This window comes from Eumetopias jubatus, unplaced genomic scaffold (genome assembly GCF_037043125.1).
Source record: "Eumetopias jubatus isolate StellerSeaLion01/CBP00866 unplaced genomic scaffold, mEumJub1_p1.0 scaffold_1, whole genome shotgun sequence".
Taxonomy (NCBI): domain Eukaryota; kingdom Metazoa; phylum Chordata; class Mammalia; order Carnivora; family Otariidae; genus Eumetopias; species Eumetopias jubatus.
Window position 1 is genome coordinate 2,360,373 of NW_028274807.1, and position 22,382 is coordinate 2,382,754.

A 22,382-nucleotide genomic window follows, 5' to 3' on the forward strand; every position below is an offset into this window, starting at 1 on the left:
CCCGTCTCTGCTTCCCTTTCTGGGCTGTGTACCTGCTCCCTGCAGCTCCCCAGGTCAGACACCCTCTGAAATCCAGGTTGCGAAAACACTTTTGAGACTATAAATAGCTATACACTGGATGAGGGACGAAGGAAGTGCCACCCAACAGCACTGGGCCCTGTGGTCGGATCTCCCAGGTCTGGGTAAGGCGCCCCCCCGCAGACTGCGCTTGGCCTTGCCGCAGCCCAGCCTGGGTCCCTGCGCCTCACGCTCCGGCCGGCGCCCAGGCCCGCAACCCCACCCCGGAGCTTGGCCCGGACTCTGCGCCCCCGCAGCGCCCCAGCTTGTGCCCCCGCGCCCGCATCAGCACCCCGGCCAGCGCCTAGGTCCCGGCCCCGGGTAGCACGCACCCTAGCCGGCGCGTCGCTTGTGCCTGCAGCCCAGCCCGCGCCCCTGGATCCTGGGACATCCTCCTCCCAACCCGCGCACCCTCCCCTCCCCCACCCGCGCCGGTCATGCTACCTGTCTCCGCACCCCGGTGCTGTCCATCCCGGTGCGGGGTGGGGGTGGGGGGCGTACCTGCTCAGAGCGGGCCCGTGTCCCCGCGTCACTCGCGCCGCTGCGCAGGACCGCCAGCTGGCCCCGCGGGGACGCCCGCACCTCGGGCTGAGCGTGCGCCCCGCGCAGTCCCCCCCCCCCGCCCCGCCCGCTCCGCAGCGCGCTCTGCGTCAGCCTGCGGAGTCCCGCGTCCGCGAGAGAGCCAAGGACGCGGGCTCCAAGACGCCCCACCTGCGGGGTTCCGCCTTCCTGGAGACCCCTAGACCGGGCTCTCAGGCAGGCGCTTGCCTCCCGAGGGGCTAGCAGCCAGCTTCTCTTTGAAAGGCTGGGTGGCAGCAATTCTCCCCAAGCCCTGCCCCTCGCTGGGCTGGGAGGGGAGGTGGGGGGTGAGGGGCTCAGGTGGTAGGCAGGGCAGGAGACCCAAGTGGGCCTGGGGCCTGGGTGAGCCACCTTCCCTACAGGCTTCAGAATCTTCTCCACCAAGATTCCTGCAGCTACCCTCACCCCAGTCTTCCTGGCAGGGCCCAAAGCCAGGAGGCTGTTCCCAGTCAGGCAGGACCGGCCGAGCTCTCACCACAGAGCAGCCAGGTGGTAGGCGCTGGCCACGGGGCCCCACAGGTGTCCAACTCCTCCCTGGTTGCCTTGGCCCTTATCAGTTCTCCTGACTGGAAGAACCATAGGAATTGTGACCCTCCCCCCAAACACAGCTGATTGCAGCTTCCCTAGAGGTCCAAACCACCCCCCACAGGGCTCTCACCTCACAAAGGCCACTGCCCTCTCCTTCCCAGCCACCAGCCCACAGTGCCCCGCAGCCACTCCTGGGCCCTGGGCCTCTCTGACCAGGGGGCGGGGGGCTGCGGCTGACCGCCGGCTGACTAGCCACCCTTTCACTTCCTCCCCTGGCTGTATGACCTAGTGTCCAGATTCCTGCCCACAACATCCTCCACCGGAAGGCCCCCAGCCTTTATCTGCCCCTGCCTCTCCACAAAGGAGCCAGCCACAGTGCTATGGGTCCACGGGACGCCTGGTGCACCGTCCCACCCTCCGGAGGTCTGTGTGCAGCGTGGGGAAGGTGTCAGAACCCAGCAGAGCCCCTCGTACAGGCCAGTACTTGATGGATTTCTCAAGACACGTCGATAGGCACAAAGGTGTCTGGAGCCCTCCTCTGAAGCAGTTAGCACCGCGGAGGCAGAGAGTGGGCGGCAGTGAGCAGGACCACCGCAGACTCTCACCTGCAGGAGGCCAGCCCACCTGTCAGCTGCGGCATTCTGAGTCCACCGGCTCGGGCATTCGACAGGTGCCCACCACAGGAGCTGCCGCCACCCTGGACGGGGGTCTTAGGCCCCGGGTAACCGGCCAAGGAAGCAGAGACCCGCCAGCGCGTGCGGCTGTGTCTAGGCCCCCGCCCAGCGCTCCTTCCCTGGGCTGCCTTCAGGCCTGAGAGCCATCTCATTGACAAAAAGCACACGGTGTGCGCGTGCATGTGTGCGTGTGCGCGTGTTAATATGTCATGACACGGTAACAACTGCAGAGCTCTGGCGGGTGGCACGGCGGACTGCCTTTTGCTTCCAAGTATATCCCAGGGCCTCCGTGGGCACGTCGGCTGAGGGGAAGTTGTTCACGAAACAGGCTGCTGACCCGGCATCTGTGCTCACGCTGTCCCCCATGTGGTTCCTTCCCTTCTAAAGAGAAACCACACATTTCACAAGAAGGCCACATTCCATCTGCCAGGACGCCATTGCAAGAGCACTTATGAAACATCCTTCCCATAAAAATAAAAAGGCATTTGACCATAAAGCAGGAAGACAGCAAGTACTGATGTCAATTGCATGTTGTCTCAAGTTCAGATAAAGGAAATGCAAAGCAGAGGACTTTTTCCGACATGGACAACATGCCCGAGATAAAAACCTCTAGCAGCAAAAAGAAAACCGCAATCCGTGAAAAAGGGAGCAATCTGACCGGTTGGCATCAGCACACTCCGGTCATGAATAATACACAGGAGTAGAGCAGCTCGGCTGCTGGCTCCTGGGGTGGTTCCGAGGGGTGGGGGGGGCAGCACGGCCAGGGTCTAGCGCAGGGGCTGCAAACTTCTGTCCGGCCACATGGTAAATACTTCAGGACTTTCGGGCCCAGGATCTCCCCCTGACTGCTCAACGGTGGCCCTGCAGCCAGAAAGCAGCCACTGGGCCACAGGGAAATGGATGGGTGTGGCTGGGTGCCAATAACACTTTATAAAAACCCGCAGCGGCTGTGTTTTCGGACCCCTGGTCTAGAGCAAGCCCCGGGAGAGGTGGGCTTCATGCTGGGGACACCGTTGTTTTCCTTCATCTCTTCATGTCTGAGGTCGACAGATCAGCTGCATTCCGAAACGGCTCATGGAAAGGGACTCCCCATGAGATGTGAAGGTGAAGTGGGAGCCACACGGTGCGCACGCAGATACTCTGCGACTAAGGGGCACGGCCCGCCCCGGTCTCTGCAGGCCTGCCCCAAGAGCCAGAGCTGGCAGCACGTTTCCAAGCAAACAGTGATGGGGACAGAGCTGGAAGTGACCCCTCAGGTCACTGCATGAGATGAACACACACGGGCCACTCTTCCCACTGCAGGTGTGTTCTGTGGTTTGCTGCGGGGATGTGAAACATGCGGCGGCCTGTCCTTCCTGAGCTCTCTCAGCGCCGGCCGGGGGCACCCTCCAAGCAGAGGGGTCAGCGAGGTTTATTTGCTTGTGTGCACCCTCCTTGGCAAGTGCCACATCGCGCTCCGCACACCTGTTTGCCGTCCTCACAACGCGACGTGCCAGGAAACCTTCTCCTGCCCATATTCCCTGACGAGGGACCTGTGACTCAGGGAAACTAAGGACCACCCCAAGGACCGCCGGCCGGGTCCAAAGGCACCTGCAGGCCCAGCGTTCATCTTGGTCAGCCCATCCCCAGGCATTTCCCGAAGCCTTACCGTGCCCAGAACCTGTTGAGGGGCGAGGGCTCCAGGAGGACAGAAGCTCAGGTCTCCACGGGCAGAATGGCACCAACAACTTTAGGTTCTGTGTCGTGAACACTGAGGAACTCAGCTGGGCAGGAGCTGGAGAACAAGGAGGGGTCAAGGTCAGGGGAGAGCAGGTGCAAAGGCCCTGAGGTGAACTCAAGTCTGTGTGTTGGAGGACAACAGGAAGGCCACCAAGGCCAGCAGAGCCAAGGGAGTACCGCAAGAGATGAGGGCGGCAAAAGCAGGGCCCAGACCAGGAAGGGCCTCGGGCAGGGAAGCAGGTACCTTGGTCTGACACGATGTCGTTTGGGGCCCTGTGCTGGTGGGTCAAACCACCATGGGCCTCAGACTGTGGTGCTGGCCAAGGCGCCACAGGCAGGAAGGGCAAGCCCAGAGCCAGAATGTGCCCACTCTGTGGGAAGGCACTGCCGTCCTGGTCCTTTGAGCGATGCCGTGGTGCGTGGCCTCTGTCTGGGCCTCCGTGGCCATGCCCTTCCTGATCCACCGGCAGCCCATAGCGGGCTCAGGATGGACACTGATGGATGCCAACCGGCCAAGGAATTTCCCTCCCGAGCTGTCCAGCACCTCATCCATGGTGGATGTCCCTGATGGGCCTCAACGGGGGGCATGAGGATCTCCACTCTGCCGCCCACTGCCAGTGCCTCTTCCCGATCCCCTGGTCCCTGGTTTTCCAGTCTTCCTCCCCTTGGGCCCCCACCAGAGCATCAGGCCACTCCAGTCATGATTCCACCATGCTCTAATGTCAGTGTTCTTCCCTTCCCCCACAGAGGAGAGAGGCAGGTGCTCCGTGCGGGGGGCTGGTCCCCCTTGGGCCTCATGCACAGCCAGGCACGATGGGGCTGGCCGCCTGGTCACGTGGTGTCTACCAGGGCTTCCAAAGCATGGATAGCGCCCACTCAGGTGGCACAGCGCCTTGCTCCAAACACTGTGGGGTCTGCATGGTGATTTTCCTATTGAGGCTTATCCCCCACCAGACCTCCAGCACCGGGGGTCTGGCCAGGTCATATGGCCCACACAGCAGGCTGCCTGCACCCCAGAGGCCCCGGAGTCGAGTGAGGAGCTAGGCCTTTATGCCCCACGTTGATCAGTCCGTCACTGGATGGAGTTAGCCCCTGGAAGGCCACCCCAAGGAGCCTGACACCTGAGGGCCGTGGCCCCAGCGCACAGAAGCCGGGGAGAAGCCCTTTCCCACAGGAGTGTCTGGTGGGGTGACTCAGGGCACCCCCAGCTTAGGATCCCAGAAGCCATGCAGAGCTGAGGGCAGGGCCTGGTGTGGGGCAGCGGCTCCAGGTGGCCCCCACTGGTCCTGCCGTGCTGCCCCCTGTGCATGCGGGACGGCGGGTCGCCTCCAAGGTGATGGACTGCAGCGCCCAGGCTTCTGTCCCTGAGCTTGTGTTGAATTTCTCCCCCTCCCTCATCACTCACTCCCCAGAGGCTGTGTGGTAATAATGAAGCTTCCTGCCCACAGCCTCGTGAACAAGGTTGGAAAACCCTGCTCGAGTCACCAGAGACGGCAGCCCCGGCCCACAGCTTGACCTCCGCAGAGGCCCCAAGCCAGGCGCCCGGCCCAGCGGCTCACAGATCCCCGCCCCCCGGGACCGGTGAGATGGTAATGTCTACTGTCGTGAGCTGCTACATTCGAGGCTGTTTGTTATGCAGCCATGGATAACTGATACAGGTGGAAAGGTTCGATGGCGGAGCGCGGGGGTGGGGGTGGCGGATAGAGGGAAGGCTGGGGCCGGTCCGGGTCATCGCCCAGGCTGTGCGTGGGCAGAACAGCATGGCCAGTGGGCCCAGTGTGCAGTCCCCCTCCCGGCACACTGAGGAGAGCACAGAGGTGGCTCGTTGCCCTCAGCAGTACTCCTGGCAGTGAGAGGCAGCCACCCCCACACCAGCGGGTGACTCCCCCAGCAGGGGTGCTGAACAGCCGCCTCAGGGAGACCGAGCCAGCAGCTACAGGCAGGCCATGTCCGGTGCTCTCCGGGGAGCGGGGCCCACAGGGAGCCCTGAGGCCGGTGGCCCTCCAGCTGTGCACCTGAGCCCCAGGGGCCTGCCCCGGGACCCCCCACCAGTGATAGGCCAGGGCCCATGCCCTGGGGCTGGGCAGCTCCCCCGCAGAGCGCCGGTTCCTGGGAGGGTCTCTGCTGAGAGCAGTCTGGAGGCAGAGTCGCTGAAACACAGAGGGGACGAGTCCCCAAAGGAGACCCTGGCGGGAGGAGGGCAGGCAGGCCTGGGGACTGTGCACCCTGGGGTCCCCTTGTTAGCAAGTGACAGTTTCTGCTGTCATTGGAGAAGCAGGGCTCACGCCTGGAGCACGTTCCCCCCCAACCCCAGGACCTTCCCCTCTGCCCCACTGTCCAGCCCAAGCGCCCCAAACTTTCCGCTGCGCCTCAGTCCCTACCCTGAGGGTAGGCCCGCTGTGGGGCAGGCCCCGCATGAGTTCTGGGCCTGCAGGCTGTAGGGAGGAGAGCAGGCCCCTTCCCTGGGTCCCGATCACCCCTGCTGGAGGAGCGCCATCCCCAGAACTGCCCAGGGTCCCAGGACCCAGGTAGAGAGAATACCGCACTCCCAAGCCCCTGGAGGCCCCTCCCCTCCCCCCTCCAGCCCCACGGCTTCCAAGAGCCCTAAGGAGGAGGTGCTGACGTTGTCCGTACCAGAAAGGCAGCTTGCGGGCGTTCTGGGGGGGGGGGGGGTGGCACGCGGGTCTGGCACACGGGTACTGGCGGAAACGAAGTTTGGGACTCAGCTCGGCTAGAACTAGAAGAAAGGAGACTGTCCTCTTGTAGCCAGGGCCACCAGGACAACCCCAGGGCACCAGCCACGTGGCCACCCTATGAGCAGAGCCCCAGAGGGCTGAGAGCGGGGAGTTTCCCCGGGAATAAGGAAGTGTGCGCAGGGACACGAGGCAAGATGTGGCGGCCAGCCAAACGCAAGGTGTGTTCGGGCTGTCATCTTTCCCACAGCAACCAGCAGCCGAAGCAGCGGGTGCTCTTTTTCTCGGATGTTCTTCTGGGTCATCTCCCCTCCCTCTCTCCCATCACCCACCTCGGGCATGTGGCTCCGGCCAGCAGTCCCGGCCTTTCAGAGCCGGCCGCAGCACCGGATTCGTGGTGGCATGGGGTGGTGCCAGGCCAATCCCCAAACACGCACCGGAGTCACTGGGAAAAAGCTTTCTCGCTTCTGGACTTGAGCAGAGAGTAGACAGCATCCGACGCGGGCAATTGAAGGCTGGGAGGGTGAGTAGACACCGGGCCCCGATAACGAAGACTGAGGCCCTGGATCCAGCCACACTTGAAGCCACGCCCCTTGGCTTCTCAGTCACATGAACCAAAGTTCCATTTTTGGGTTAAGCAAGTTTGTGTTGCATTTCTGCCTGCCAGGGTTCATTCCAAGAAGCAAAAGCCCTATGAGCATGGTGCAATATGAATAGTGTTACAACTTTACACAATTGTGGAAGGGAGCTAGGGACGTGGAAATCCAGGAGAAGCTGGAGAAATGCGAGGGAGGGGGGCAATAAGCAGCCCTCCCCAGGCAGGGAGGCAGGTGCCGAGGAGGGAGCTGGCAGGGGAGCTGGGGAGCTGGGCAGGTCCAGTTCTGCAAGCGGGACCACAAGGGGGTCGGATGGAGAGGTCTGTGGAAGGCAGTGACCCCTTCAGACCCCTGCCACCGTGAGTCTGCAACAAGGGATGTGGTAGAGCCACCCTCGGGAAGAGGACACACTGCAGGGAAGACCCCTGTCCCCCCAACCCCACCCTTCTGCATCCACCCATCTCTCCATTTCTGCCCAGGATGGCCTTCACTACTCCTCTGCCACCTTCCAACGTGCATGCGAACGTCCTGGAGTCAAGTCCTGCCTCGAGCTACACAGGGAAGGGACTTCTGGCATTGCACAGTGACACAACCCAAATCACCACGCTTAACTCACCAAAGAATCCTCACCTTACAAGTGTCATCTGAGTCACCAGGACCTTCAACCGGCTCACACCCCAGCCACTCTCTTGAACAGCCAAATAGAGGAGGTAGGGGCTGCAGAGGCCCCCAGAAGCTAGAGAGCTGGAAGCACAGCTGTCCCCCTTCCCCACGTGTGGGTGCCCAACAGGTGCCGCTCCTCCCCTTCGGCTGAGAGGGTTCCTGCCAGAGGCTGCCTGGACTCAGGGACAAGTGCTCCTGTTCCCCGGTGATTGGTGCAGGGGAGATCCACACACCCGAACCCGAGGGCCTTGACCTATTCCAGGCAGACCCGCAAGGTCTCCACACCTCTTTCCCCCATCACCCCCATTACCTACAGAAAACCCTCCAGGTGCAGCCCTCTCCTGAGAGCTGGGGTCTGTGCCACAGCCCTCCCTGGCATGGCTCACACCCCACCTGGACTGGTCCTTTTGCCTGGACCATAGCGGTCCAGGTAGGAGGGGGAGGGGCCATCTCAGCCAGGTGGGGTCCAGCAGGGCCAGCAACTCCCAAGCCCCCTTCCTGTCAGCCACTGGCCCACAGCCACGACATACAATGCCCCGTCACAAGCCTGCTCAGTCTTCCCCAGAACGAATTTCTGCAGATGTCTGCTTCTGTCTGCTGGTGGCACTGTCATCCACAGCTTGGGCAGACTCTCCGGATGCTTCTACACCACCTCTTGGGCCAGCCTGCTCTTCACAGCTCCTGGCAGCCCCTACTTTATCCCTGTCACCTGGTGGCTCTCAGGTTGGGACAGCCAGAAGCCCTCTCTGCAAGCTCCCATAGCCTGGGCCTCCTGGAATCTTCCTGCCACTCTCAGTGAGGCGGAGCTCAGGTCTGCCTTTCTTAGGTCGAGCCTCATTGGTTAGATCACCCTCTGCCCACTTGAAGGCTAAGAACTCAGAATGTGCTGCTCTGAAACCCCCCTATGCTCCCAAATCTTACACTGACTCAACCATGGCCACCCTGAGCACCCTCCCTCATTCCCCAGCCTTCCGGCCACCCTATTCCTGAACTGTTTCTTCCACGGGATGGACCCACAGTGCCCCTGCAGGCCACTACCCAAACCTTGGCTTCTTGTGACTGCAGGATTCCCGCACGAGAGGTGTTCTGTCCTGCCCTGAGACCTGGACAGGTCCCCAGGGGCTGCTACTAAAACCACTGTCCGTTTGAGAGCTCTCACTGCCACTGTTTGTGAGCCTTCTTTCTCCTCAAAGAACACCAAAGTTCTCTGTTGCCTGAGGAGACTCACACACCGTTTTGGGGGCCACCTCCCCCATGCCTCGGTGAGAGCCCTCAAGGCAAGAATCTGACTGCTAAACCACTCATGGCACGCCGTGGCCCGGCAAAACACGGCACAAGGACACAACCCAAAGCAGCAGCAATTGTTAAACTACTGTGGGAAGGCTTTCCTCTTTGTGGGATCCCCCATGTTGCCTTTGTAATACTAGCAGCAGGGCTGAGCGGGATGGGGGATCCTGCAGTACAATTCGGCTCTCTCCCACGGCGTCTCACCTCTCGCCATGCCACAGGGCCCTTCCAGGCCGGCCCTCCACATGTCTCAGGGACCCTGGGAAAGCAACGTCTGTCTGACCTCTGTTCCAGAAAACATTATTCTGACACTTCTTAAAACAGTAGGGAAGACTTCATTCAAGACTATTGCAGTAAGGGAGAGAGGCTGGCCTCGACTCCAAATACAGAGGACACAAGAGGGGTTTACAGCCAAGGAGCAGAGTCGGGGGCCAGTGGACGGAAAAGACCTGAGACATCATGGGTAGGGGGTCTCGCAGGCTAAGATGATCAGACCCTACCTGGGGGATGAAGAACTTAATCAGCTAATGGGGGTGATCAGACATCAGGGGTGGGGGTGACAGGCTTTGCTGAGACGGGGCTGTGGGCAGGTCACAGGCAGGACAGCGGCTTGGTGAAAAAGAGGCCTTAGACGATGACTCAAGTGGGGTCCTGTCACCTACCCCAGCTCTGAGATCCCAAACGCCGGCCAATGTAACCTGCACCCCTGGTAATCTTTGATTTCTAAAAGGCTTAACATGGGGCGCCTGGGTGGCTCAGTCGTTGAGCGGCTGCCTTCGGCTCAGGTCACGGTCCCGGGGTCCTGGGATCGAGCCCCGCGTCGGGCTCCCTGCTCGGCGGGAAGCCCGCTTCTCCCGCTCCCGCTCCCCTGCTTGCGTTCCCTCCCTCGCTGCGTCTGTCTCCGTCAAATAAATAAGTAAAATCTTTAAAAATAAAAAAAAAAGGCTTAACCCTTGAAAGGCCACCTTTCCTTAAATGCTCAAGGGGAGGGAGGGACTCCACACAGCCCCACGACTGCCCCCGATTTCTTATTTCAACAGTTTAAAATAGCAGTTATTCAGGGAGTCAAGAAACTGTCATCTCTATCCTCCAGGCTTGGGGGTCTGGGCTCTCGGGGGCTCACAGGCTGGGGGCTGGGGTCCTCGAGGGATCGGGGCTCGAAAGCTCGGGACTGCGGGGACTCGGAGGCTCGAGGGATCGGGGGTTCGGCGGCTCGGAGCTCCGGGCTGGGAGCCTTGGGGGCTCGGGGATGGGGGGGTTTGAGGGCTCGAGGGCTCGGGGGCTCCGGGGTTCGGGGGCTTGGGGCTCGGTCATGAAGAAGCTCCTCAACCGGTCGCAGCCGAAATGCGTCACAGGCCGTATCCCCAAACCGCACATGCGCCGCACCGGGCGCACAGCCCGAGGGGCGGGGCGGGGCAGGCCGGGGCGGAGCCAACGTCCTGAGCGCAAGTTGGATGGCCTCACTGCGCTCGCGCCGCACCGCCCCCTCACGGGGGTGACCAATGGGCTCGCAGGACCCGCCCCTGGCGACGGGGCCCCGCCCCCTGGAGACTGCAGCCGCCGAGTCGAGAGCCTCCCGGCTAGCGGGCGGTGGGTCCGGGGCAGGGCCGGGCCGCGTCTGGGTTCCCGGCGGCCCTCCGCCATGAAGCTGACTCGGAAGATGGTCCTGTCCCGGGCCAAGGCCTCGGAGCTGCACAGTGTGCGGAAGCTCAACTGCTGGTGAGGACCCAGAGGCTGGGGCCGTCCCCGCGCGTCCTCCGCGCTGCCCAGCACCCGCGCCCGGGCGGAGCGGCCCCGGACCTGCACCTCCGCCCTGGCCGGGGGCGGGAAGGGCCTGCGGAGGAGCCACAGGGCGATTCGGGGTGGAAGGGAGCAGGTGCCCGGGCCCCACAGCCTGCGGGGGGAACTGCCACAAGCCCAGGTGGCCATTGCCAAAGATCCTTCCAGAACTTTTACCCCCTCTGGGTTGTGGTGTTTCAGACGCAGGCTCCAAACATGCTAGCTTTTCTCAAAACAATTGGAATTGCCTTCAAGTCTTGTCGGCCTTCTAGATAGCATTGGTGGGGCAAACGGTTCCCTTCGGGAAGGGACTGTTTTCTCACATTGTGGGTCATTGGGAGCCAAGTCGACTAATAAGGTGGGAGACGGAGGGGATTTTTTTTTTTAAAGCAGCTCTTTTTTTTTTTTAAGATTTTATTTATTTATTTGCCAGAGAGAGAGAGCACAAGCAGGGGGAGAAGCAGGCCTCTTGCTGAGCAGGGAGCCTGATGTGGGACTCGAACCCAGGACCCTGGGATCATGACCTGAGCCGAAGGCAGACGCTTAACCGACTGAGCCACCCAGACGTGTCCCGAGACAGAGGGGATTAACACGTTCCTAGTGGGAAAGATAGAGAGCTGAGCCTCCAGAGTAACGATTCGGGAAACATTTCTGTAACTGAGTCCTGTTGGGAGGGGCTGTCCCCAGGTGCCTCACGGTCTGGGAGGTGACACAGGACATGATACAGGAGCTGTGGGGTCAGTGCAGGCTCCAAGGTGGGGTGGCCAGGTCTGGCTGGGCCAAGGAAGGACAGACACACTTCAGGAACTCCTGAAAGACCTACAGGCGGGGCTTCACGCACGCCTGTACACACTGGGCAGTGGAGCTGGGGCGGGAGGAACTCAGCCCCCAGTCCGCCTTCCTCCTGGGAAGTGTCACAGATTGACTGCAGTGAGCTCTGCCTGTGGCACTTCTGACATTCGGCCCTGTCTCTTGTTCCCAATAACGCCCCGCTTTGTTTTGCATGAGGTGGCCAGGCTTTGTCTGAGCAGGGGAAGACAAGGGCCCTGATTCCGGCTCTCCAGCGTTTGCTTCATGAGCTGCATGTTCCACAGCCTTTGAACTGGGCCCCTCACAAGGACTTGCTTGTTTACTGACATCAGTGAGGGACATTGTCCTGCCTTGCCACAGCCTGGAGAATGAATGGATCTTTGTGCCCTCCAAGTGCAGTGGCTCTCCTGCTCCTCAGTCTGAGAAGCGCCCCTCAAGCACTGAGCATAGAGAGTTTTGTTGCAGATAGCCCCGCAACAAGTTTTGACACCTTTGTCAGTCATCTGGACAGGCTGTCCCTGACTTTGTCACTGACATCGTAGAATTTTAGCTTGTAGACATTTGTCATTAATTTTTGGAATTTTTGTTTCTAATATTTTTTTACTCAACTTTACCAAAATTAAAGTATGTATGTCTTTTTTTTCCCCTAGGGGCAGCCGCCTCACAGATGTAAGTATTATGCCGATCATCTCCAAATGCTCTCTGATCCCAAAAGTTGTATCCTGTTCCCCAGGAGGATCGCTGAATTTACAGAACTGCACACATCCATTCAGCCCCTAATCTGGTACTTGGTTCATTTAGCAGCTTTCGTAATGTGGAACGACTAAGGAAAGAGATGTTCCAAGTGCCCAGCTTTATTTTGAAATTCCTTTAAGTGTTCTCCTGTCAGTGGAAGTCTCCATGTGCCACCTCTCACGGAGGAGGGAGCAGATCCCAAGTTCGGCTGCGGATGAACGTCAGAGGGCTTTGCTGCACCTTAGACGTGCACTCTGCCGGGAGGCTCTTTTCATGGGTTCCTGGGCTGTGAGTCACTGAGGAGGTTGCTCACTTCAGCTCCTGCTCTCGGTGGGATCCAGTGTTGTGCTCCCCCCTCCAGGCCATGCCAGGAGGGGATGGGGCCCAGGGTGGGGGTCAGGGAGCAGTGCCCTGAGCTGAGCCATGGGTCTGTGAACAGATTTCTTTCCCTTTCTCTCTCTCCTGGAATGAATGTCCCTGACTTACACAGGGATCATGTACCTGTCTTTTCTTTCTTACTTAGTTTTGTCACTTGAACTGTACCTTTCCTTGAAAACAGAGTCAGAAATGCTGCTGAGACAGTGGGTTATCCAGAAAAGTTGAGTCCACCTCACGCTATAACTGAAATGCAGCATATCCAAGCAGCCAAAAACAACCCTAAAAAAACAAAAATACCACCGTAGCAGAAAACAAATCCACTGCACATGTGAAGCATTCTGAGCAGACCGTGAGCCTGTTGAGGTCAAGGGCGTCATCTGGCTCGGTGCCTGCGCATGGCAAGTGCAAAGACACTTGAGCACTGCCCCGCCCATCGGCCTCACAGGTTAGGGAGCCGTTGTGGACCAAGCCGAGCACCCTGCTGCTCTTTTCTCCTGAATTGACAGTATTAAAATGGCATGAGATCCAGTCTCAATCCTGTCTCCCTTTTGGCCCAGCTTTGTTGGCCAAGCCCTCTCCTTGTGCCGCAGGGACAGCAAGACAGAGGTTCTCTGTCCAGCGTAGGGGCCACAGAGGTCCCCTTACCCGATGTCTTCTGCGGGCATCGAAGGGTAGGGATGGTGGCCGCGTTTGACGGTGGCGAGAGAGAGCGTGCGTGTTTCTCCCTTGGGTGTAGGGAACCCGAGGGCAATGCAGTACACGGAGTATGAGGCAGAGCCTGCACGCTCTCGCGCGTCATGTGCCAGCCCCAGTGAGGCCGGGGCATGGCTCCGCTTCGGCTGTGGCGGCGGCGCCGAGTGTGGCGCATCGCGGGTCTGCTCTGGGCTCGCGGGGAGTGCCCGGCGGCCTGTGCCCCATCAGCGTCCTTTCCTTCCTAGGTCTCCATCTGCCGGGAGATGCCCAGCCTGGAGGTGATCACCCTCAGGTACCTACACACCTGCTGTGCTCTGAGTCACGGGGCTCGAAAGAAGGAGAACCTCCACATGCCTTTAGATAACCTGAAAACTCCCAACGAGAGCGTGTCTGCGACGGCCGCCTCTGTGCGCGGGGCAGCCGGGCAGCACAAGTCCCCTCCGAGCTCTGCCCGCCCGTCCCCCTCGAGCACGCTGCTGTGTCCTTGCCCGCCCTCCCTGTGATCGTGGGCACAGCCCCCACCCCACACGATGAGCAGCCGCCGTCACGTCTGCCACCAGCGCCCCCACCGTTTCTGCCATCTGGTTCTGTTGCTGCCAGGAGCTCTGCCAGTGTCTCTGTGTCACATGCTCTCTCATTTTGATAGCCACCCCTTCCGGGGGCATTGGCATCTTAACAGACTAGGGAGGCCGTGGACGAACCAAATGTAGCTGCTGGGATTTCTGGCAGTTGGGCAGTTTGGAGGGTCGGGGGAGGGAGCATTGTCCTCTGCCTCTGAACTCCCTCCTGCCCCCTTGGGAGCCTCAGGGAGGCTCAGCATCTCTGGGCCTCAGTTTCCCTCTCTGTAATGTGGACCTAATACCGGCATCTGCCCACGTGGGGGCAGTGAGGAGTGAGTGCAGGCAGGAAAACAGAGTGCTTGGGGAGCGTTCATGCGCCAGATATCTGTGTCACTGACTTGTTATCAGTGAGGCTGTGTTTTGAGCCCGGAGAGCCTTCCCTGATGAATGAATGGATTGCCTTTCATTCCTGAAAATAGGTGTGGCTCAAACCCTAGCTCTACCCTGCCTGGAGTGATACGGGGCAAGTTGCTGGGCCTCCCTGTGCTGCAGGATCTGTCGTGCTCACAGCTCAGAGAAAGGACGGGGGGCCCAGGTTGTTGACTGAGCTCAGGTGCCCGGTCTGCGTGGCTGGCTGCGTTGGAACCCGAGTGTAAATCGCTGCGTGAATGCAGGGTGCAAGTCCTTTCCTGGAGGGCAGTCACTTCCCTTTGGTCTCAGCCGCGCGTGGAGGCGGGCTGTCTAGTCTGTTCTGGCTGCTGGAACAGAATCCCGTAGACCAGGCGGCTTGCGGACGATAGACACCGTGTGTCGTGCCTCTGGAGCTGCAAGTCCAAGCTGGTGCTGGTATTTTCAGTGTCTGGGGAGGCCCTCTTCTGGCTGGGTCCTCGCATTGGGGAGGGGGAAGGGGGCTCAGGGCGCTCTTTCATGAGGGCACCGGTCCCCTCCGAACCCCATCACCTTAGGGGTTAGGTTTCAGCATAGGAGTTTGGGGGGCACAAATACTCAATACAACCACAGTTAGCCCAGTGGTCCCGTAGGGCAGCAGGCCGGGGTACAGATTCGGATCTTCATGTTACACCCTGGCCTGTGCCTCGGACAGCTTCCTCAGACTTGGAGATGGCAAACCCTGAGTCCTGCTCAGGGTGCAGTGGCGACCGCTGCACTCCTGGCTCTCGAGTGAAGCAGGCCATACGCTGAGCGCAGCGCTCCATGCTGGCAACCCCATTAGTAAGTGGGGCCACCACTGCAGTGTTGTCTTAGGGACGAATTAGGCCATCGCTGCCCACACCAGTGCAGCCTCCAGCAAAGAATGTTCTGGATAGGTCTGGCCCTTGGGGCAGTGTGGCTTGGAGAGGCCCCACCCGTGCCCTCCACATGCAGGGAGCGGCAGTGGCCCCAGAGCTGCAGAGGAGGACTGTGTTGCATGGTGCTGCCGCCAGGCTCGCAGTCCTGGGCGCCTGCTCTTAAGCCCAGTGCGTGTTCGTGGGCCATCTGCTCTTGTGGAGGTGGGAAGGTTTCTGCTTGTGTCCGTGCAAGCCTGTAGGGTCTCTGCCCAGAGGCTTGGGTGATTTTCTGTCTCTGATGTGTTCACAATTCTGAGGAACAAAACGTAAACCCACATACTCCGTTTCTTCCTTAGGCATGGGATTTGGGAAGTTGGGTGCTCGGTTCTCTGTCACTCGGAGCTTGCTTGTGTTTGCTGTGGGTTTTTCTGGCCGCTGCCTACTTTGGGGCACAGAGACGTTCCTTGGTGGCCGGTTTCCTGTCCTGTGAGGGAAAGTGAGACCTCTGACTCCCCAGCTGACTCCAGGAGGCCTGCACCGAGCAGGAGGCCAGGGTGTTGCTCACTGCTGCTCATCTGTCCAGCCTGAGGGACTTCCCATCCTTACGCTTTCTCCTTGGCCTGGGGTGTTTGTTGAACCTGTGACTCACGCTGTCCACTTTTGACCTCCTTCCAAGGCGAGGGCAGATGGGCCCGACCCCGGGGCTGCTCTCGCCTGGTGTTTGCAGCGGACCCGAGAGGAGTGTGGAGGGGCGCCGCCCTCCGCGAGCGGGGTGCTAACCGTGCCGTCCCTGTGCAGCGTCAACAGCGTCTCCACCCTGGAGCCCGTGAGCCGGTGCCAGCAGCTGAGCGAGCTCTACCTGCGGAAGAACTGCATCCCCAGCCTGGCAGAGCTCTTCTACCTGAAGGGCCTGCCGCGCCTGCGCGTGCTCTGGCTGGCGGAGAACCCGTGCTGCGGCACCGACCCCCACCTCTACCGCATGACCGTCCTGCGCAACCTGCCGCACCTGCAGAAGCTGGACAACCAGGGTGGGTGTCGCACCGCCCGGCACCTGCACGTGCCCAGCCCTTCCAGACGCAGCGGGGGCCCCCTTCCTGTGGTCTCGGGGGGAGTCCCCCAGGCTGCTCCTCCTCGTTTCGCAAGTCTGAGTGGGTCCGACCCCCCGGGTGCGGCCCCACGCGGAGTGTGGGATCGCAGGTGGGCCTCACGCACGCTTCACCCACCTCCTGCCTGGGCATGCCGTTGCTTCTGCTGCTTTGTTCCTGCTCAGAACTCTGCTCCAGACACTTACCCGAGTGGCCTGGCGAGCGGGTGACGGTCCCAGCGGGCTGGCCACGTCCATGCTGGCCCCCGGGGCCCCGCGGCAGGTGAGGCACGCCCGTGGTCCCCCGCCTACCCAGCACTGGTCCCCCCGCTGCTTGCCTCTTCCTGCTGGAGGCCTGAGGGTCCTCCCTGCGGCTCTGACCCGCTCCTTCCCCACCCGTTCTCCAGGGTCTCTGCCGGGCTCTGCGAGGCCACTGGCATTGCTGCGCCAGTTCTTGGCCCTGGTCATGCGTGCACAGTTCTTTCCCCCAGAAAACAAGTGTTATATAAGTTAGCGCAGAGAAATTAAGCCACGGGGGAGTGAAACAGGCTCATATTGTGTACTCTGTTCCTTTTTAACGCTGACCTTAATTTGGCTTCTTACGAACACTTGCTTGTAGCAGGGGCTGGAATTGAGATTCATATGCAGCTCGGGCCAGGACAGGGAGGTGACAGGACCCGGCCCTGCTCTCGAGGGGCTGGCCAGTGGGGCGGAGACACACCCCTCCTGTCTCCGGCAGACTGTGCTGGGCGTGGCATCGAAGGCAGAGCCGCGGCCCGGGGTGGGGGGGGCTTCTGTGGGGGCGAGTCCGCTCTGATAATGTCATCCCCCCCACTCTGAAGCCGTGACCGAGGAGGAGCTGTCCCGTGCGCTGATGGAGGGGGAGGAGGTCACAGCCCCCAGCGGACAGGGCACGGGGAATGGCGGGCCTGCGCTGTCCTACGCCCTGAGCGCCATGGACACCACTGCTGAGACCCGGCAGGACACGCTGGGCTGTGGCCAGGAGGAGACGAGGTGAGCTGGCGGGGGCGGCGGGCCTGTCCCCGGGTCCTCCTGTGGAGTCGGTGGGCCTCTCTGGGGAGGGAGGGAAAGGAGCGCTCTGCCCACGGTGGTTCTTTGCCGTCTGTGGCTCTCATCGCTCCCCAGCCTGCTCGCAGCTGTGTGCCCGGAAGGCTCAGGGCCCGGGGCTTGTGTGGGTACGGAGCCACCCTCGTAGCTGGAGCGGCCTGGGGGTGGGGCGGGGGATGTGGGCCAGTGGGCACCACGGGGTCCAGCACTGCGGTCCCCCCGAGGGAAGGCCACCTGAGCTGCTGTGGGGCGGGGAGGGCTGTGCGGCCCTGAGGGGGGCCCTCCCTGACCACAGCACCGCAGACGGGCCTGAAGCAGCCTCTGGGGGCAGGCTGTTTCTGAGCAGCCGCGGAGCACGGAGAATGTTGTAGAAACAGTCGAGCCCAGCGGGGTTCAGGCTGCGTCCACTTGGCAGCCAAGCCCGCCGTCCTGTTTCCCACCAGTGCAGGAGGCCACCTGCGTGCTGCCCACTGCTCTGCGTTCCCATTTGCATCTTCAGCGCCCCCAACCCTGGTGGGAGCCCAGGTACAGCGAGGGGCCCCCCGGGGGCCCAGAGAGATACGTGCTAGGCCACAAATCCTTCGTCCCACCCGCCCGTGCAGTGCTCCGTCCCTCCAGAAGCAATGTCACCAAGTGGCAGTTCTCCTTCCTTGCTGTGCTCCGAGGCCCTGGGGTTGGAAACGGGGCCCCGAGCAGGTCAGGCCTCACAGCCCCATGCTCCCTCTCCTACCCACAGCATCCAGAGCCAACTCAGCCTGAAGGCACCTTCCCGGGACCGGTTTCCTTCCTTCTCACAGAGGGACACCATGAGCAGTCGCAAGAACAGGGTGAGCATGACGGGGACAGCCCTGGCTGGAGGTGGCCGCCATTTCCAATGCCCAGAATGGGGGGGGGGGTGGGGCTGGACAGGCTGCAGACAGCCAGGGTCTCACCGAGCCGGGCCCCAGAGGGTGGGAAGCTGGCTCTGAGCTGAACTGGAAGTGGCACACCAGAGCGACTGTGCCAGCAGAGAAGTAGCAACCCCGGGGAGAGGAGACCCCCAAACCAGCCTGCAGGCAGCTTGGTGCAGCGCGGGACCTGGGTCCACCCCGCGTCTGGCCTGGGGGTGGGAGGGCGGCTCTGGCGGCACCTGACGCTGCAGGGGCTGCTGCTCTCGGGGAGGCCTCCCTGTCCTGGCAGGGCGGCTTCCGTGTCACCGTGGCTCCTGTTGGTCCCTAAAAGAGTGATAGGTTCAAGAAGTGGGTCATGTGGGCACTTCCATCAACAATGCTGGACCTTTCCAAGCGTCTGTTTCCTTGTCATTCTGGTCTGTCCTGGGGGCTTGTCCCCCTTCTGGTCAGTGGGCTGGCCATGTGATCCAGGCTCATACCCAAGGGGACAGGGGCCATGTCTTCCCATGTGTGTCCTCATGAGACAGAAAGCGCAGCTTCCCTGTGGACCTCCCCACCCCCCCACCCAGCAGGACTGGCTTCATCAACTGGAATTGCTCACGTCCTGAGTGTGAGCGTCATTGGCCAGGAGAATGGGGTCACCACCGTTAGCTTGGCCCAGCGGGGACCTTGCCTCCTGGTCACATGGGAGGGGGGCTGCCTGAGCAGAGCTGGAGTCCGAGGGAGGCCTGTGACCCGCAGCACCTGCTCCCAGCTCTGGCTGCAGGGTCCAACAAGAGCCGTGGGAGCAGCGAGACTCACACTGGAGGGACTCCACAGCTGGGGCCGGGGGTGCCAGCACCCCCTCGAGGGACTTGAAAGCTTGTGGGAGGCACAGGGGGGGATGGATGGAGGCCCTGTCCTTGGGAGGGGCCAGCCTGCCCTCCGGGAAAAGTGTCCCCCCAGAGCTGACAGAAGTCACTGCAGGCTGCAGGCCAGTGTAGGCAGCGGTCACCGGGCCTGTGGCCCCTTCCCTGCACAGGTCATCGTCCTCTGCAGGGTCCGTGCACTTGTGTAACCCCCTACACGGCCCCCGGAGCGGGTCAGCCTCTGCAGGGGCTGCACACGTGTGTAGCCCCCTACACGTCCCCCGGAGCGGGTCAGCCTCTGCAGGGTCCGCGCATGTGTGTAGCCCCCTACACGGCCCCCGGAGCGGGTCAGCCTCTGCAGGGGCTGCACACGTGTGTAGCCCCCTACACGGCCCCCGGAGCGGGTCAGCCTCTGCAGGGTCCGCGCACGTGTGTAGCCCCCTACACGGCCCCCGGAGCGGGTCAGCCTCTGCAGGGTCCGCGCACGTGTGTAGCCCCCTACACGGCCCCCGGAGCGGGTCAGCCTCTGCAGGCAGGGCAAGGCCCAAACCTCCCTCCTCCCCACACCCAGGCCTTTGAGAGCACGGGGCGTTGGGTTGGGGGTCACCCCAAGACTGAATCACTCATCCAGCTCGGTGCGTTCCATATATGCAGACTGAAAATCATCAACCCCCCTGGAACAGGCAGAGCTGCTTCCGGGGGCAGAAAGGAAGGCTCTGGCTCTACTTTGAATGTGGAAGTGGCTTGGTCCTCCCACGGAAGGTCCTGCAAGCCTGAGTGGGGGGATGCGGGTGGCCGGGGAGGCCGCACCGGTGTAGGTCTGCGGGGGGAGCAGGACCCCCGAGGGTAGCTGAGGTCAGGGGTTAGTGCCCTGGGGTGGGCAGGGGCTCTGTTGCCGAGCCCCAGTGTGACCCTCTGAGCAGATGGCACGTTGCTGCCGTGCGCCCCCGCTCACACCCAGCCCTCCTGTCACCTCCCGGGAAGAGCCAGCTCGAGTAGCCCCCGTGTGCAGAATTCTCTCTTGCTCCAGGGTGGGTAGAAACCACATGCACACGCGTGACACACATAAGCGGTGTGTGTGAGAGAGAGAGAGAGCGAGCACACGTTCCTGAGCGCCGTCCTGGCCACTCAGCCCCTTCTGACCCCTGCCGAGCGGCTGGCTGTGTGGCCGAGGGCCTATTGCTTGGCCTCTCTGGGCAGTCCGTGCAGGCGCTGCCACTCGTCTGCCGGAGTCTCTGTGCGCTGTCCTGGGTTGCCTGGAAGGCCGCTCGCCTGCGATGTCCGTGTCTGGGTGGGGGGCACTCAGTGGTGACTCTGTGCCCCCAGAACAATGTGCTGACCGCCGTCCTGCTGCTCCTGAGGGAGCTGGACGCCGAGGGGCTGGAGACCGTGCACCAGACCGTGGCCAGCCGGCTCCAGGCCCTGCGCAAGCAGGACCTGCAGGAGGACGTGGAGTGACCGTCAGTCGGAAACCCGAGCTGCCACGCCTTCCTCCCGCGACCCCGTGCCCAAGCACCTGGGAGACGTGGGGTCCCTTCCACGGCCACGGCCTCTACTGGACCCCGGCTGAGTCCCAGCACGTGGGCTGTGTCCCAGGAAGTTCAGGCCTGCCTGGGGAAGCCAAGCCCTCGGTGTGGATGGCGCCCCAGCGAGAGCAGGAAGGGCGTCGGGCACTGTGCCAGGTGCCCTCCTGCCCGGGGCCCAGGTGCACGCCAGCCTGTGTGGGGGGCCCACCTGGACTTGGCTCTTCCTGAGGCGGGCATGGCTGCCACCATCCCTAATAAATATCTTACTGAAGTCTGATCTGGAAGCAGGCGTTTCCTAGGGGACAGACATGACCTTGACGTTGTTTTGAAGGTGAGGGCCGTCGCTCATGCACGTTTCTCCTATCAGTTCTCTGCCCCAGTTGTGGAATAGGCTCTGTCCACCATGGCCAGCTTCCAGAATGGTGCGGTCCTTAGAGTGACTTGGCATCAGCAGACCCACACCGCTGCTGCTGGCCGCCACCGGGACATGTCGTGCAGCTGTTAGGGTGGGGGCAGGACTGGAGAACGCACCTTCCTTTTTTCTCTGCCTTTTTGAGAGCCCGCAGGGCCAGGGGTTTGTGCGGATGGGTGGGAGAGGCCCGGGGTGGGCAGGATGCAGGTGCAGCCGTGGAGAGGCAGTGGCTGGGGGAGGACACCTCAGGGAGAGCCACGGGCCTTGCTCTGATGGTAGTGCTGCAGGCCGAGGGGCCTTCCTAGTGCTCCCCTGCAGCTGAGGATGCCTCCCTGGGCTGGGGAGCGGCGTGGCCTCTGAGCCGGTAGCCGGTCTTACTGTGGCCGGGACAGGAGCAGGGTTGCCTTCACCCCCGCTCCGGTTGATGGGGACCCAGATCTGTGTAATGTGTCCATCACCGTGCTAGCAGAGGGGTGACTTGTGCGCCGTGTGCAAGGATCCAGGTGGGGTGGCCATGCCCAGGAGACGGTGCTGCCCTTAAAGAGAGGCTGCACTCAGGCCAGCGAGTTTCAAACGGCCTGGGGCCCAGGAGGGCTGCTGGGCGCTGGGTGCTGGGCCCCCGGCGGGTGGTTGCTCTCTGGGGCATCTGTGGTTCTCCAGGAACTGAGTGGCAGAAGCGAGGCGTCGCCATGTGGGGGCGTCTGTGAGGGGTGGCCACCCGGCCGTGTGTGCACTTTCCTCTGTATGTGGGGACAGGCAGACTCTCAATAAAGCGTCTGAGAGCAAGCTGGGGGTGCTTGTGTTAAATTGAGAACACTCTCCCTTCCCCACCCACCTGGCGGGGCTCACACCAACTTCCCGCCTGCGCCATCACCTGGTGCGCCCCAGTTAGGGACCTTGGATTGGCCACCAGGCTGGCTGGGCCCTGAGCACCCCAGGGCTCTGCTCCCACTCAGCGGCCGGAGAGCTCTGAGCTCAGGGGGAGATGCACTTTGAGAAGAGACCAGGGCTCTTTGCTGCCGGCATTCTCCACGAACAGACACACGGGCTCCAGGGCTGCCCTGGGGAGCCCGAGGTTTTGGGGGGCCCCGCCAGGGTCTGGGGGCAGCCCAGGCTGGCCTAGTGTGCTGCCAGCACGCATCTGGGGAGTTCTGTGCAGCTGAGGGAGCGCTGGCCTGGCCGGGAGTGGACGCCCACAGTGGCCTCGCCGAGTGCAAGCGGCGCTGGGCATCCACATCCCGCGAGGGGACTTGTTTGCTGGCCTGCGCCACCTGCACCCCTGCATTTCTAGCGTGTGCTCGGCCAGGCCGTGACCAGCGTGGGCACACGGGACCCCACACTTGCAGGGTGCTCTGCCCCCACATCACGCAGCCGGGTCTTAGCCGCTCCCTGGGAAGTCGGCCGTTCAGGTCCTGCAGGGCTGTCCAGTTTCGTGTGAGGAAGAAATACTGCTTGTGCGTGAAGGGCTGAGCTGCCCATCACGGCGGCACACTTGGGAGGCTGGTGGCCATGGTTCT

At 62.0% G+C, this 22,382-nt stretch overlaps 2 protein-coding genes and 1 long non-coding RNA gene across 13 annotated transcripts in view; 2 read left to right on the forward strand and 1 right to left on the reverse strand.

Moving 5' to 3' along the window:
- TRPM2 (transient receptor potential cation channel subfamily M member 2) overlaps positions 1 to 6,809 on the reverse strand; it is a 60,641-nt gene extending 53,832 nt beyond the window's left edge. For 4 of the 8 annotated variants that reach the window (XM_028126555.2, XM_028126553.2, XM_028126562.2 and 1 more), the window contains exons 1-2: positions 6,583 to 6,809; positions 3,487 to 3,612 (exon numbers count right to left, since the gene is read on the reverse strand). The gene's annotated coding sequence lies outside the window, so the exon portion shown is untranslated. Of the gene's footprint in view, positions 1 to 558; positions 579 to 1,294; positions 1,474 to 3,486; positions 3,613 to 6,582 lie in introns of those variants that run through there. The other 4 variants (XM_028126559.2, XM_028126557.2, XM_028126556.2 and 1 more) reach the window with 3 other exon arrangements.
- LOC114226453 (uncharacterized) lies at positions 60 to 8,656 on the forward strand. 2 transcript variants are annotated; one of them, XR_003612760.2, is made up of 4 exons: positions 60 to 182; positions 5,006 to 5,223; positions 6,501 to 6,773; positions 7,326 to 8,656. It is a non-coding gene; the product is annotated as an uncharacterized LOC114226453 (long non-coding RNA). The 2 variants fall into 2 exon arrangements; XR_003612761.2 differs by lacking the exon at positions 60 to 182 and adding an exon at positions 2,606 to 3,797.
- A 1,684-nt stretch (positions 8,657 to 10,340) lies between these two features.
- CFAP410 (cilia and flagella associated protein 410) lies at positions 10,341 to 20,730 on the forward strand. 3 transcript variants are annotated; one of them, XM_028126543.2, is made up of 7 exons: positions 10,341 to 10,515; positions 12,036 to 12,054; positions 13,437 to 13,483; positions 15,836 to 16,065; positions 16,964 to 17,135; positions 17,926 to 18,016; positions 20,254 to 20,730. In XM_028126543.2, exons 1-7 carry the CDS (start codon positions 10,439 to 10,441, stop codon positions 20,383 to 20,385), a joined length of 768 nt encoding a protein of 255 aa, XP_027982344.2. In that variant the 5' UTR covers positions 10,341 to 10,438; the 3' UTR covers positions 20,386 to 20,730. The 3 variants fall into 3 exon arrangements, 2 of the variants coding, with proteins under 2 accessions (XP_027982344.2, XP_027982345.1); XM_028126544.2 differs by lacking the exon at positions 20,254 to 20,730 and having other exon boundaries at positions 15,836 to 16,234; positions 17,926 to 18,014; XR_015768263.1 differs by lacking the exons at positions 17,926 to 18,016; positions 20,254 to 20,730 and having other exon boundaries at positions 15,836 to 16,404; positions 16,964 to 17,050.
- Positions 20,731 to 22,382: the final 1,652 nt, after the last annotated feature.

Excerpts from the sequence above, each read along its gene's own strand:
- CFAP410 (XM_028126543.2), top strand. The coding sequence starts at position 10,439 with ATGAAGCTGACTCGGAAGATGGTCCTGTCCCGGGCCAAGGCCTCGGAG. Across the intron at positions 16,066-16,963 it reads GCAGAAGCTGGACAACCAGG|CCGTGACCGAGGAGGAGCTG; the intron begins GTGGGTGTCGCA and ends CCCACTCTGAAG. Across the intron at positions 17,136-17,925 it reads TGTGGCCAGGAGGAGACGAG|CATCCAGAGCCAACTCAGCC; the intron begins GTGAGCTGGCGG and ends TCCTACCCACAG.